Raw genomic sequence first — 13,614 nt, forward strand, 5'->3', positions numbered from 1 at the left:
CCTCGTGACGCCAGGGGGATGATCCATTGCTGCTGCCGTACCTTGGGGGCTCTCTGCTCGGCTGCTTTTCTCTGGAAATACGGATACAGACGCGAGCAACTGCCCTGTGGCACGCCATGGGCATCGCCCTGAGGCCTCAGCCTCTCCAGCCACCCGGTGCCTCCTCCAGCACGCTTGTCACCTTGCGCTACGGGAGCCCCCGGGGGGAGGGAGTTGTTTCCTTTCATGGGAACCCTTTATCCCGCTGAGATGTCTTGGGAAGCAAGCGCCCGCGCAGCCTGCCGCCTCCCGCCATGACATGAAGGTTGTCCACGAAGAGCTCCAAGGTGCTCCTGCCCTCCCAGCTGCACGCCGAGGCCGAGACCCCGACTACGCACCCCCGCGCCTGCCTGGGCCCCCCCTCACGGACCCTGCTCCCCCACGCCAGCCTGCACTGGTGGGGGATGGGGAGCCTGTCGCGTCCCCCCCAGCAGTGCCGTCACATCCCCCCTGCTCAGGGTGCTGTGTCACCTATGCAAGTACCTCCGCGTCCCCTGCTGTGCCCCCCGGGCTGGGGGAGGCTGGGCACGGGGGGCGCATGGGGGGGTGTCCAAAGGTACACGCCCTTCCCTCCAGCAGTTTTGGGGGCTGCTCCGATGAGCCTTCCCTGGCCCTCATGGGTGCAGCAGCCATGGGTGCTTGGCGGCTCCCTGGGGTGGTGCTGTGTCTGGGGGTGGGCTCAGCCCTTCTCCCACCGGCCCCCGGGAGGTGACGGGGATGCTGGGACAGGCTGTGTTAAAATAAAACCTTTATTCGACTGGCGTGACAGCGGGGTTCAGTCTGTGACCGTCGGCTGTGCTGGAGCAGGGGTGGGAACGCGGCCGGCAGCCAAGCGGCGGCCCAGCGCCATGGGTGTGATGGGGCGCGTGGTGGCGAGGTCCCCGCGGGGACGGTGGTGGCACTGTCCTTGTCCTTGCAGCCCAAAGTGGGGACCGGGACCGAGCGTGGCCCGGGGTGGTGATGTCCAGGGACTGCTCCCACCCATCCCAGCCCCCCGGGGCTGTATTGGGTGGTTTTGGTGGCCCGGCCACCCCGTCCTGCTTGTCACAGCGTCCCAGTCCCCTCGGGGACACAGCCAGGGCCAGGAGGAGCAGGACGCGTGCCCAGCAGATGAGGTGGCACTGTGGGACGTGGCGGGGTTCCCCAGCCCTGGGGGTCCCCCAGCTGTCACCGCAGCCAGGCGAGCGCTGTCCCCAGGCTGTTCCTGCACGGGGAGCAGGGTGGCTCTGACGCAGGAGGGTGCCCACCCCGCCGAGGAGCGCGTTGTCCCCCGCGCGGGACGCGATGGCCCTGCCGCCGGGACCGCGGCCACCTCACAGGCGCTCACACCGGACGTGCACAAAGAGCGTGGCGGGGGACAGGGCCGCCCCATCCCTGGAGAGCAGGTGGATGTGCCGATACCCTGGGGACAGGGACAGGGGCTGAGCGGGTGGCGGGGGCCCGTCCTCGTCCCCAGGGGGGTGGGCACCCACCCACCTTCCCGCATGCTGGCCAGGGGCAGGGTGAACTGGCCCACGAAGTCGTTGCAGGAGGTGCTGTCGTAGTCCTCCACCACGAAGCGCACCAACGCCAGCTCGGGCGCCCGCAGCTGGAAGCTCAGCGTCTCCTCCCAGCGCGGGTTGAAGCCTACGGCACCGGGACGGGGGGTGGGCGCTGCCACCGGGGCCGGCGGGGCCATCCGCCACCCCCGGTGTGGGGACCAGCCCAGTCCTCCGCCGCGCTCGCCCCTGCGCCGACGTAGCTGCCGTCCTGCGCTGGGGTATGTGGGGACTGGGGGTGGCACTGGGTCTGGGCTGGGTTATACTGGGGGAATGGGGATCGTGGTGGGTCTGGGCTGGGATATACTGAGGGAATGGGGATTGTGGTGGGGTGGGACTGGGCTATACTGGGAGAATGGGGGTCATACTGAGGTCGAGCTGGGCTATACTGGGACAACAGGGGTAACACTGGGGTCAGGTTGCGCTATGCTGTGGGAATGGGGGTCATACTGGGACTGTGATGGGGTATACTGGGGAAAGGGGGTGACACTGGGGTGGGGCTAGGCTGTACTGGGGGAAACAGAGGTCATCTGGGACTGTGATGGGCTGTACTGGGGAAATGGTGGTCATACTGCAGTCAGGCTGGGCTATACTGGGACAATGGGGGTGACATTGTGGCCAGGCTGGGCTATATTGGGGTAATGGGGTCACACTGGGACCATGATGGGGTATACTGGGGGAATGGGTGTCATACTGGGGCTGTGATTCCATATACTGGGGAATGCAGATCATACTGGGGCTGGGCTGATCTATACTGGGGGAATGGGGGTCATATTGGGGCTATGACGGGGTTTACTGGGGGAGTGGGGGGGTTCATACTGGGGCTGGACTGGAGTATACTGGGGGGAATGGAGGTCAGACTGGGCCTGCACTGGGTATACTGGAGGGCAGGAGGGACCAGCACCAGGGGGCACTGGGCCATGCGGGGGCCCTGCCGCTGGGGGGGATCGGGCTGTGCTGGGGATGGGGCACTGCAGGACTGGGGTGCACTGGGGGGAGCTGGGATACCCCAGGCACTGGCTCGACTGGGGGTGGCGTGGGGTGCAGGGGGCAGCAGGTGCCCAGGGTGTTGGGTGCCCGAGGGCTCTGCCACCCCCGAGGATCAGGGTGCCCTGGGGTGTCTCCAGGGGACCGGGTGCCCTCGGGTCTCCCTGGGGATCAGGGTGGCCCGGGGTGTCCCCAAGGATCAGGGTGCCCTGAGGACCAGGTGCCCCAGGGTGCCCCAGGGGACGGGGTGCCCTCAGACGTCCCCAGGCATCAGGGTGCCCTTGGGTGTCCCCAGGGATCTGGGTGCCCCGGGGATCAGGGTGCCCTGGGGCACCCATGGAGATGGAGTCCCCTGGGGAGTCCCTGGGATTCGGTGCCCTAGGGTGTCCCCGGGGACCGGTGGCCGTGCTGCGGTGGCCCGGCGGGCACTCACCGTTGTTGAGCTTGTGGTGGGTCTGCCGCTTGCTGCAGTCGCCCGGGGCGCCGTGGATCTCCACCCGCACGAAGGGGTCCACGATGGAGCTCCCCTTCTCCCGGTTCAGCTTGGGCAGCTGCTGCGCCGTGATCACCTGGGGACGGGGGGGCTGGTGGCACGGGGCGCCGCGGGGTGGCGGGGCCCGGGAGAAGGGACATGGGTGGCACTTGGCTGGGTGCGGGGACAGGGTTGGTGTCCCCAGGAGAAGGGATGTGGGTGGCACTTGGTTGGGTGTGGGGACAGGGTTGGCGTCCCCAGCAGCAGGGACGTGGGTGGCACTTGTCCAGGCATGGGGACGGGATCAGTGTCATCCAGGAGCAGGGACATGGGTGGTACCCAAACAGATGTGAGGACGGGGTCAGCGTCCCCTGGAGAGGAGATATGGGTGGCACCCAGGTGGGTGTGGGGTGGGTGGCACCCAGGAGAAGGTGTGCCAAGTGGCACCTGGCTGGACATGGTGTTGCTGTCCCCTGGGAAAAGGGACACGGGTGGCACGTGGCCAGGCACGGGGATGTCACGGATGTCACCCGGCAGGGACGCGTGGGGCCCGGGGGAGCGGGGTGCCCTCACCCTGACGTGCAGCGCGAGGCGGCCGGGCCCCTCCCCGGGGGGGCAGCGCAGGCAGGGGGGCTTCAGCACGTAACCACAGCACCCGTTGCCCAGGAAGCGCCCGGCGTTCAGGTCCATCTCGTAGCCCGGCGTCTGGAAGTTGAGGGCCACTGTGGGGACGGGGGAACGGGGTGTCAGGGGGGTGACGGCACCAATGGGGAGGGTGCCAGGTGGCGGGGTGTCCCCCGGGGGCTGGGGGGGACTCACCCAGCTGGCAGCCGGCGTTCCACATCTCCTGGGGGTTGTAGTTGGAGGAGTTCATCTTCAGCCCCAGCGGGTAGACGCGGCTCAGCTGGCGGCTGTGGTACCGGACCAGCGCCGGGCCTGGAGGGGACACGGCTGAGCAGGGCCGCTGTGCCCACGGGTGCCAGGCGCACCCCTCGGGGCTGGCACGGGGTCACCCTTGTGCCCGGGGACAGGGATGGAGCCCGCTCGGCTGGGAGGGTCCAGAGCCCAAAAGGGACCTGGGGTTCAGACCCCAAGCCTGGAGCTTGACCCTGCAGCTTGACCTTGACCCCTGACCCCAGACCCTGACCCTGGACCTTGATCCTGACCCTGACCTCAGATCCTGACCCTGGACCTCAGACACTGAACCCAGTCCCCAGATCTTGACCCCAGACCTCAGGTCCTTGGACCTTGACCCAGACCTTAATCCCAGCCCCAGACCCTGTCCCTGGACGCAGATGCCACACCCCAAACCCCGACCCCAGACCCTGATCCTGGGCTTGTGACCCTCGTCCCAGCGTCTGGCCCCAGACCCTGACACCAGACTCAAGTCCCACCAGGCCAGAGCAGCCCGGCAAGGGCCAGCGTGTCCCCAGCCGTCACCCATGGAGCCACCCTGGTGACTGGGCCCATCTGTCTCAGGCCCTTCCTTCATCCCAGTGCGGTCAGGAGCATGAAGCCACCCTGTCCCCATCCCCGTCCGCATCCTGTCCCCCTCACCCGCCTCCTTGATGAGCTTCCGAGCCTTCCTCTCGCTGAAGGAGGACATCTCGCAGGGCCGGGGGTGGCGCAGGGCGTGGGCCAGGCCGGGGAAGGGGACAGCCTGGCAGTACACCACCACGGCCGACAGCTCTGGGGCCACCTGCAACGCGTCCTTGGCCTGTGGGAGCCACCATGGTGTCAGGGCCACCCCAGCTCTGGTGGTCACCTGCCTGCCTGAGGGTTTGCCTGAGAGCCCCGTCACCATGGAGACCCCAAAGCAATGGAGAACCAGAGGCAATGGAGGCGCCCCCCCGAGTGATGGAGACCGCAAGCAGGTGCAGACCCTGAGGTGATGAAGACCCCAAGATGTTAGAAACTCCATGGTGATGAAGATCTCAAGGTGATGGAGAACTTGAGGTGATGAAACCCTCAAAGCAATGGAGACTCCAAGGGGATGGAGAATCCTCCCCCCGCAAGGCAATGGAGACCTTGAGGTGATGAAGACCCCAGAAACAGAGCACCCAGCCCAACAGGGCAAGAGGGAGGCACAGCCGAGGAGTCCCCAAGCTCAGTCCCCTCTGCCGGGCGCTGACAGCAGCTCTCCACCCCCACGGTACCCGACCCCTCAGCCCACCCAGCTCCATCGCACCACCCACCTGCAGAGGTTGGACCTCCTGCAGCGACTGGAAGAGGAGAGAGCGGGGCCGTGTCGGTGGATGCTGGGACACCACGGTCCCCTGGCACCACTGGGACATGACGGTCCCTCCAGCACCACCAGGACACCGTGGTCGCCCGGTGCCGTAGCCCTGGGAGAGCCCCCTACCCGCCGTCTGCTTCTCTCCTGCACCTTCTCCTCCTCTTCCTCTTCTTCCTCCTCCTCTTCCTCCTCCTCGGGGTCCAGGGGGGAGGTGACACCCCTGGGTTCACACCACAGCTCAGGCAGCTTCTTGCCCTTCACCAGGACCTTCCCCTTCAGCTGCTGCAGAAGGAAGGGCCGAGCTCAGGGCTCCGAGGGGACATGGGGACGCTGGGGCGGGTGGCCTTACCTCCGGGGACGGGAGGTCCCGGGGGTCCTGCCCCTCCAGCGGCTGCGTCAGCAGCATGTCCCCCAGGATGGCCTTCATGTGCCAGGCCATGGTGGCCTGCTGCTCCAGCCCGCAGTGGTTCTCCAGGGACAGGATGACGGGGTAGGGCGATTGCTGGGGACGGGGACGGGGAGCGCTCAGGACCCGGCACCCAGCACCCGTCCCAGGGCCGCCAGCAGCCAGCTGACCTTGAAGGCGTAGTCGCGGATGCTCTCGATGACGTCGCGGAAGAGGATTTTGGAGGTGAGTGTGTGGCCATGGTAGACGACGGGTTCCCCGTCGGAGCCCTCCCAGCAGTCCAGCTCCACGCAACGGCACCCCGCCATCAGCGCCCTGCCACCGCGCCGTCAATGGGTGAGTCCCCGCGTCGCCTGGCGCGCTCCAACCGCTGGAGCGGGCGAGCACGGAGGGGCACCCACCTGACGTAGGCTTCGGTGCTGCTGGTGCCGCCGATCTGGGTGCGGGTCAGGTAGGTGTTGTGGGAGGAGGAGATGAAGTAGTGGCAGAGGGGCTGGCCCATGTCCTGGTGCACCCGGGTGTGCTCCTGGTTGAGGATGTCACCGGCGGCAGAGAGGAGGTACATGGTGAAGCCGTCCAGCGTCATCAGGTCCTGCTGCCTGGCTGCGGGACACGGCAGCGGGTGTCGCATGGGGGCGGCGCGCTGCCGGCAGGGTGGCACCCCGGGGACTGTCCCCACCCGGATGTCCCGTCTCCCGGCAGTGCCGTGTTCACCCCAGACCCGGCACTGCAGCGCCCAGGGGACATGCAAGTCTCCTTGAGTGTCTCATCTCCACCCTGATGTCCCACATCCTCCCAGTGCCACGTTGACCCTGGACCTGCCACGGTGGCACCCGTGAGGTGTGGAGGTCCCCTGTCCTCCCAGTGCCACGTTCACCATGGACGTGGCGTGGTGGGACCCGGGGACATGGAGGCCCCCTGGCAGCGTCACGCTCGTGCCAGGGCTGGCACTGCGTCACCCAGGCGGCACAGAGGTCCACCCGCTGTCCATCCCCACGCTCATGTCCCCTGTCCATCCCCACCCTCAGGTCCCCTGTCCCCCTGACCAGCGAGGCCACTCGCTGGGCCACTGGCACCGGATGCCACCCCAGGGAAGGGACACAAGGACACTCACCCAAACCTTGGAGGCCCCCGTGGGGGTGACACCACCCAGCAGAGCCCCCATCTGTGACGTCCCATGGCTCTGGCAGGGCCCATCCAGCCATCCCACCACCACCCATGAACCGAGCTGGCCGTCCTCAGCCCTACCCTGCTCGTTGAGCTCGTAGGCGCGGATGATGGAGCGGGCCTGGTGCAGGCTGGCGTCCTCGCCCTGGTCCCGCAGGAAGTCCCGCAGCTCCTCGGCCGACAGGACGCAGTCCTCACCCGAGTAACGCCCGAAAAGCTCCTCCAGCTCCGGCCGCCGCAGCAGCCGCCGGCAAAACTCCTCCATTTCCCGGCCCTCCAGCCGCTCGTCGCCGGAGCGGTCACACTCCTGACGGGACAGCAGCCCAACCTCGGGGATCGTCCCCTGCCCACGGGGAGGGGGCACGGCCACCCCCTGCCTTGTCCTGCCCCTCCCTTGGGGTTGGCAGCACGTGTGATGAGTTTGGGGGGGCTCAGCTACTGGCACGAGGGCCTGGGGTTGGGTCGTGCCTCGAGGGGGTGCAGGAGCTCTGACCCCCCAGTCTGAGATGGAGCAGAGCAGAGAGCCATGCCTCAGTTTCCCCAGGTGGAACGGGACCTCCGGAGAGGCCCATGGGGACAGCATCCCATGGGAGGGCGGGGGGGTGGAAGTCACCCCTTGAGGACCCGCAGAGCAGGGGGGGACATCCCACCCTGTCGTGAGCAGGAGCTCGTGGTGGGACCCAACCATTGGTGGTGGTGAGCAGCGTTGGGTGTAATGAGTGTGACAGTTCTCTGCGCTGCGGAAGGCAGGGACGGAGCCAGCGTCCCCTCCTGGGGACAGCGGGTGACGGGGGTGCAGGACAGAGTACCTTGAAGAGCTTGTAGGCGTAGACGTCGTCCATGTCGATGTTGATCATCCTCAGCATGCTCCTCACCTCCCGGAAGGACATCCTGTTGTCCTTGTTCCTGTCTGCTCGCTGCAGGACGCCGTGGATCCAGCTGCGCCAGGCTAAGGAAACTACCTGGCGTCCCCCCGCCGCCACCCCCAGCCCATCCCCCAGCCCCCGCAGCCCCCACTAAGGATACTGGTCAAGCTTTTCGGGCTGGCTCATGGCTTCCAGCCGTCCCATCAGCTTGGTGAGACCTTGCACCCAGTGGCGGGCGTCCTCCTCGCCCCGCGCGGCCAGGTCGAGGTTCTTGCGCTTGCCCTTGAAGACCAGGGTGAAGCAGTGCCGCTCGGGGAAGGCGGCACCGTACTTGCGCAGGCCCTCGGAGCGGTGTCCCTCGCGCACGCCCTCCACGTGCGCCACCGAGACTGCGGGGACACGCGTGGTGACGGGGACGGCGGCGGCCCCTCGGCCTTTCCCCCACCCATCAGCGTCCCGCGGGACATCCCGGCCGCTGAGGGATGCCCAGGCCACCCCGCTTGTCCCCTTTGGGCCCCAGGGCCTCGGGTGCTGCTGACGCCGCAGCCGGGCTTAACTCGCTAATCCGGGGCGAGAGGGGGCCGGGGTGGGGGATGGAGCTGGGCTGCAGCACTGCCAGCTCCGGGCACCCGTTCCAGCCGAGAGGGTGGAAAGGGACGAGCGGTACTGGGGAGCGGGGACAGAGCCCGGCCGCGATGGAGACGGAACCGCCTGCCAGTCCTGGGGGGGACGGGGAAGGGTGTGGGCTCTGGGGGCTCGGCCTGGGGTGTGCTGGGAGGCACTGGGTGTACTGGGAAGCACTGGGACACGCTGGGTGCAGTGGGTTGGGATCCGAGTCCTGGGTTGGGGTCTGGGTCCTGGGCAGGGGTCTGGGTCCTGGGTGGGGGTCTGGGACCCAGGGGTGGTCTGAGTTCTGGGTGGGGATCTGGGTACAGGTTTTGGGTCAGGGTCCCATCGGGGGGTCCTGGGTGGGGCTCTGGGTCCTGGACTGGAATCTGGGTGCCAGGCTGGGGTCTGGGTCTTGGGTGGGGGCCTGGGTCCCAGGCTAAGGTTGCAGGTCCCGGATTGGAGTCTGGGTCCTGGGGTGGGGTCTGTGTCCCAGGTGGGGGTCCTGGGTGGGGGTCCGGGTCCCAGCTCATGCCCAGCTCCTCACGGGTAGGTTTGGGGCACTGCCCAGGTCCCTGCCCCTCCCTGCAGCTCGAGGCCGCGCAGGACATGGCCCAGGGTCCCCGAGCCCCCGGCGGGACGGTCCCCAGCGCTGGCACTCACAGCTCTGCGGGGAGCGGGCGCGCCCGAAGCCCCTCTCGAAGCAGACGGTCGCCCCGTCCTCCTGCAGGCGGAAGAGTCGCTCCCTGGGGACCCCCCGGGACTTGATCTTGCGGAGCAGGGAGCCCCGCAGCATCCGCTGGATGTCCTCGTCCTCCGTCAGGCCTGCGGGGGACCGGCCCGTGGGCACCCTGCGCGTGCTGGGGGGCACTGGAGGCTCTGGGGGGGTGCGAGGAGTACTGGGTGGGAGTTGGGGGGGGAGCTCGGTGCACATCTGTGTGCACACGTGCGTGTGTACACCCCCGCACATCCCATGGGATGGGATGGGATGGGATGGGATGGGATGGGATGGGAAGACAGGACAGGATGGGACAAATGGGGACAGGACAGACATGATGCAATGGGAAAGGATGGGACGGGACGGGACAGGACGGGATGGGGTGGGACAGGATGGGATAGGATGGGATGGGATGGGATGGGATGGGGTGGGATGGGATGGGATGGGATGGGACGGGATGGGATGGGGTGGGACAGGACGGGATGGGATGGGGTGGGACAGGACGGGATGGGATGGGATGGGATGGGATGGGATGGGATGGGATGGGATGGGATGGGATGGGATGGGATGGGATGGGGTGAGGTGGGGTGGGGTGGGACGGGATGGGATAGGATGGGATGGGATGGGATGGGATGGGATGGGATGGGGTGGGACGGGATGGGATGGGGTGTGGTGGGACAGGACGGGATGGGACGGGATGGGGCAGACAGGACAGGCCACTGCCGTCGGGCCCCTCTGGGGCACTGTGAGCAGGCCGGGGGGCACAGGGCTCGGCAGCGCGGTGGCAGAGCCCTGCTCACACAGCACAGCCCAGCTGCTAAATCCCAGCAAAGCCGCCCGGGAGGCCAGGGGAGTGCCAGGACGGTGCTGGCAGCGGAGGTCAGGCCAGGAACGACGACGAGGTGGCCTCAGGGGACTTGCGGGCTCATGCCCAGCCTCACGGTGGGGCCGGGCCGGGCCGTTTCCGTCTGTTCTCCAAAAGGCAGTGATTTCCCCCCTTTTTGTTCTGGCAGCCACTCCCTGAGAACAGCCCCCGCGCCCGCGCCCCCGCTCCGGCCAGAGACGCTGCTCCCGGGCAGGGAAACGGCAGGTTTGGGGCTGAGCAGGGACATCCCGAACCGGCCACGGCCACAGGGACGCGGCCACCTCCTGTGCAGCCACATCCCACCCACCTTCGGAGGGCAGGTACGGACACACGGATGCATGGGTGCACATGGGTACATGCACACACGGATGGTCAGGCACATAGAGAAGCACAGGGATGCATGGACACAGGGACATATGGATGCACGGGTACTTCAACGTATGGATGCATGGATACACAGATGCAGGAATGTACGGATACATGGATGCAGGGACACATTGCTGCAAGGATGCACAGACATACAGGTGTCTGGATGCATGGACACACAGACACATGGATGTACAGATGCTCCAATACACAGGCACAAGGATTCATGGACACAGGGATGCAAGGATGTATGGATGCGTAGACACACGGATGCAAGGACAGATGGACGTGTGGACATACGGATGCACGAACACATGGATGTGGATATACAGATGCAGGGATGTATGGCTATGGAAATGCAGGGACAGATGGATGCACGGATGGAAGGACACACAGACCCTGGATACACGGATGCACAAGTATATGGGTGCGCAAACGCGTGGATGCGGGGACACGCAGGCACAGGATCACACAGAGCTGCAGCAGACCGACAGCCGCGTGGAGCCGTGCAGCTCCGGGTATGCGGCTGCGCGCCCAAAGCCACGCGTGGGCCAGCACAGTGGCAGGAGCAGAGCCCTCCCTCCGCGGCACGGGGCCAGCTCCTGCCCTGCCCGCTGCCCCCACGCAGGATGGGGCCCGGCCACCCCGCCGGGCGCACCCTGCCCCGTCCAGGCACCCGCTCCTCCCGCCCATGCCCCACGGGCGGCTCTGCCCCGAGACGCTGCGGGGTCAGCGGGGCCACGAGCCCACAGCGCTGCGGGGAAACTGAGGCAGGGCGTTAGGTGAGGGCCCCAGGGAGCTGGAGCTGAGCCTGGGGACAACAAATGCCCTGAGCGCGAGGGGTCCTGTCACCCGTGGTGTGGCTGAACCCTGCTGCCCCCCAGCATCTGGGGCAGTACATTTGGGGCTGCCTTGGGGACCTCTCCTGGCCATGGAGACCTCATCCACTTTGGGAACCACCCTTGGCATGGGGCCCCTCCAGACCACAGGGACCCGTCCCTGCTATGGGGACCCTCCCAGCCGTGAGGACCTCATCCAGCCCTGGGGACATTTTCCTGCACGGGGACCCTGGCTGTCTTGGGGACCCATCCCTGCCATAGGGGACCTCGTCCACTTTGGGGACACCTCCTGCCATGGGGATCTTCCTGGCCAGGGGGACCCATCCCTGCTGTGGGGGACCCCATTCACCTCGGGGACACCCCCTGCCATGGGGTCCCCCTCCACTTTGGGGAGCCTTTTGCCACGGGGACCCTCCGGGCCATGGGGTCTCCTCTCTACCATGGGGACCCCGCCACTACGAGGACCCTCCCAGCCCCGGGGACCACCCCGCTCCAGGCACAGCCCCACCCTCCCCCACCCCAGATGGCGGAGTTCGTGCCCGGTCCTCTCGTCCCACCCCCCCCGCCGGGACCGGTCCCGCCGCTCACCCATTTTCTTCAAGGCTCTGCCGGGACGGCGGGGGCCAGCGGAGCCGGTTGACGGGGAGCGGGGCTGCTGGGCGGGGGGGCAAGCCCACCTGCCGCAGATCATGGTGCCCCGGTACCCCCGGTATCCCCGGTACCCCCGCTACTCCCGATGCCCCCGGTGCCCCTGACCGGTGCAGCCGGGCTGGGCGGTGGCGGCTGGGGCTGAGCTAGGGCTGGGCGGCCCCGCCGGGACCGGGGCCGGGCGGGGGGGAGGTACCGGGAGGAGCCGCATTCCAGCCGGGCGGCGTTAACCGTTTGTGCCGGTCTCGGGCCGCAGCGGGACGGGCCGGGCTCCGGGGGGCACCCGGGGAACCCCCTCCGCCAGCCTGGGGACGGGGGGCCAGGGGACCCCCTCCGCCAGCCTGGGGACGGGGGGCCAGGGGACCCCCTCTGCCATCACAGCTGGGGACAGGGTGACCCACGGGACCCCCTCCACCAACCTGGGGACAAGGGGACCCACGGGACCCCCTTTGCCATCACATCTAGGGACAGCGGAGACCCATGGGACCGCCTCCCCCCCCCCAGCCTGGGGACAGGGTGACCCACAGGACCCTTTCTGCTGTAACACGTGGGAACAGCAGGGACTCACGGGACCCCCTCTGCCGCCACATCTGGGGACACGGGACCTGTTCCACCATCACATCTGGGGACAGTGGGGACCCATTGGAGCCCCTCTGCCATCACATCTGGGGACAGCAGTGACACACGGGATCCCCTCTGCCAGCCTGGGGACAAGGGAGACCCACGGGACCCCCTCTGCCATCACACGTAGGGACACGGTGACCCGCTGGACCCCATCCGCCATCGCACCCTGGGACCCAGCCCTGCCACGCCCGCTCCGTCCCCACCCTGGGCACTGGGTGGCAGCGGGGCTGGGAGGCCGCAGGCGGCCGGTGTGACCCCCCCGAGTGACCGTCCCCGTGGGTGGGACAGCAGCAGGGTGCGGGGGCCGGCAGCAGTGGGCAGAGAGGAGGGCACTGCCCGTGTGTGTAAATCCGTGTGTGTGCGCACGTGTGTGTGTGTGTCTGTGTGCACGGGTGTGCAGTCACATACACAGACGTGTATGCGCGTGTGTGTAGGTGCATGTGTGTAGCCATGTGTGCACGCATGCAGATAAACCTCTGTGCCTGTGTGTGCGTGGCCATGCACACGCATATGCATGTATGTGCAGCCGCATACACGTGTGTGTGTGGGGACTCACGTGAGTGTGTGCAGCCATGTACACAAGGGCGATATCTGGGCACCCTGGAGCAACATCTGGGCACCCTGGGGCGACATCTGGGCACCCTGGGTGATACTCAAGCATCTTGGGTGATACCTGAGAATCCTGGGGCAACATCTGGAGACCCTGAGTGACAGCTGGGCATCCTGGGTGGTAGCGGAGTATCCTGGGGCAACATCTTGGCATCCTGGGTGGTGCATATCCCAGAGCAACATCTGGACACCCTGGGCAACATCTGGATCCCCAGGGCAACATCTCGGCATCCCTGGAGCAACCTCTGTTTCTCCTGGAGCAACATCTGTATACTGAGGGCAACATCTGGGCGCCCTGGGCGACTTCTGAGCAGCCCAGGGATGGTATCTGGGTGCTGCAGTTTGAGACGTGGCTGACCCATGCAACATCTGGATGGCTGAAGCCACATCTGGACAGCCCCTGGGTTGCATTTGGGGAGGGTACAGCCATCTCCTGATCCTTGGGGGACACAGGGACTTCCGAAATCCGTGGCGAAAAGAGCTCCCGCTTGCAATCCCCCCTCTCCTGCAGCGTTGCCGTTTTCCGCCGCCTGCGAGCAATCCGGGAGGAAAGCAGCGGCTCGCATTCCGGCCGCTCGTAACCCAGCACGTGTCCGTGAATCACCGCTCGGCACGCCGGGCTGGCGTT

The 13,614-nt window shown here is 67.2% G+C and overlaps 1 protein-coding gene across 2 annotated transcripts; it reads right to left on the bottom strand.

The window, feature by feature from the left end:
- Window positions 1-770: 770 nt before the first annotated feature.
- PLCD3 (phospholipase C delta 3) lies at window positions 771-11,830 on the bottom strand. 2 transcript variants are annotated; one of them, XM_086766859.1, is made up of 16 exons: window positions 11,694-11,830; window positions 8,981-9,142; window positions 7,872-8,100; window positions 7,655-7,784; window positions 6,927-7,152; window positions 6,080-6,281; window positions 5,849-5,993; window positions 5,622-5,774; window positions 5,399-5,551; window positions 5,232-5,258; window positions 4,594-4,753; window positions 3,856-3,972; window positions 3,610-3,758; window positions 2,998-3,133; window positions 1,516-1,665; window positions 771-1,441 (listed from the first exon to the last, which is right to left on the bottom strand). In XM_086766859.1, the coding sequence occupies exons 1-16, from the start codon at window positions 11,794-11,796 to the stop codon at window positions 1,353-1,355; spliced, it is 2,331 nt and encodes a 776-aa protein (XP_086622985.1). In that variant the 5' UTR covers window positions 11,797-11,830; the 3' UTR covers window positions 771-1,352. The 2 variants fall into 2 exon arrangements, with proteins under 2 accessions (XP_086622985.1, XP_086622983.1); XM_086766857.1 differs by having other exon boundaries at window positions 5,399-5,554.
- Between the last annotated feature and the right edge of the window lie 1,784 nt (window positions 11,831-13,614).

Source organism: Chlamydotis macqueenii, chromosome 25 (genome assembly GCF_036417535.1).
Source record: "Chlamydotis macqueenii isolate bChlMac1 chromosome 25, bChlMac1.mat, whole genome shotgun sequence".
NCBI classification, from domain to species: domain Eukaryota; kingdom Metazoa; phylum Chordata; class Aves; order Otidiformes; family Otididae; genus Chlamydotis; species Chlamydotis macqueenii.

What these genes read in the sequence shown, in the direction of transcription:
- PLCD3 (XM_086766857.1), bottom strand. Translation starts at nt 11,796, where the DNA reads ATGATCTGCGGCAGGTGGGCTTGCCCCCCCGCCCAGCAGCCCCGCTCC. An exon ending in CAGCCCGAAAAGCTTGACCA is followed by an intron (nt 7,785 to 7,871) that starts GTATCCTTAGTG and finishes AGCCTGGCGCAG; the next exon opens with CTGGATCCACGGCGTCCTGC. An exon ending in GGGACCTCCCGTCCCCGGAG is followed by an intron (nt 5,555 to 5,621) that starts GTAAGGCCACCC and finishes TTCCTTCTGCAG; the next exon opens with CAGCTGAAGGGGAAGGTCCT.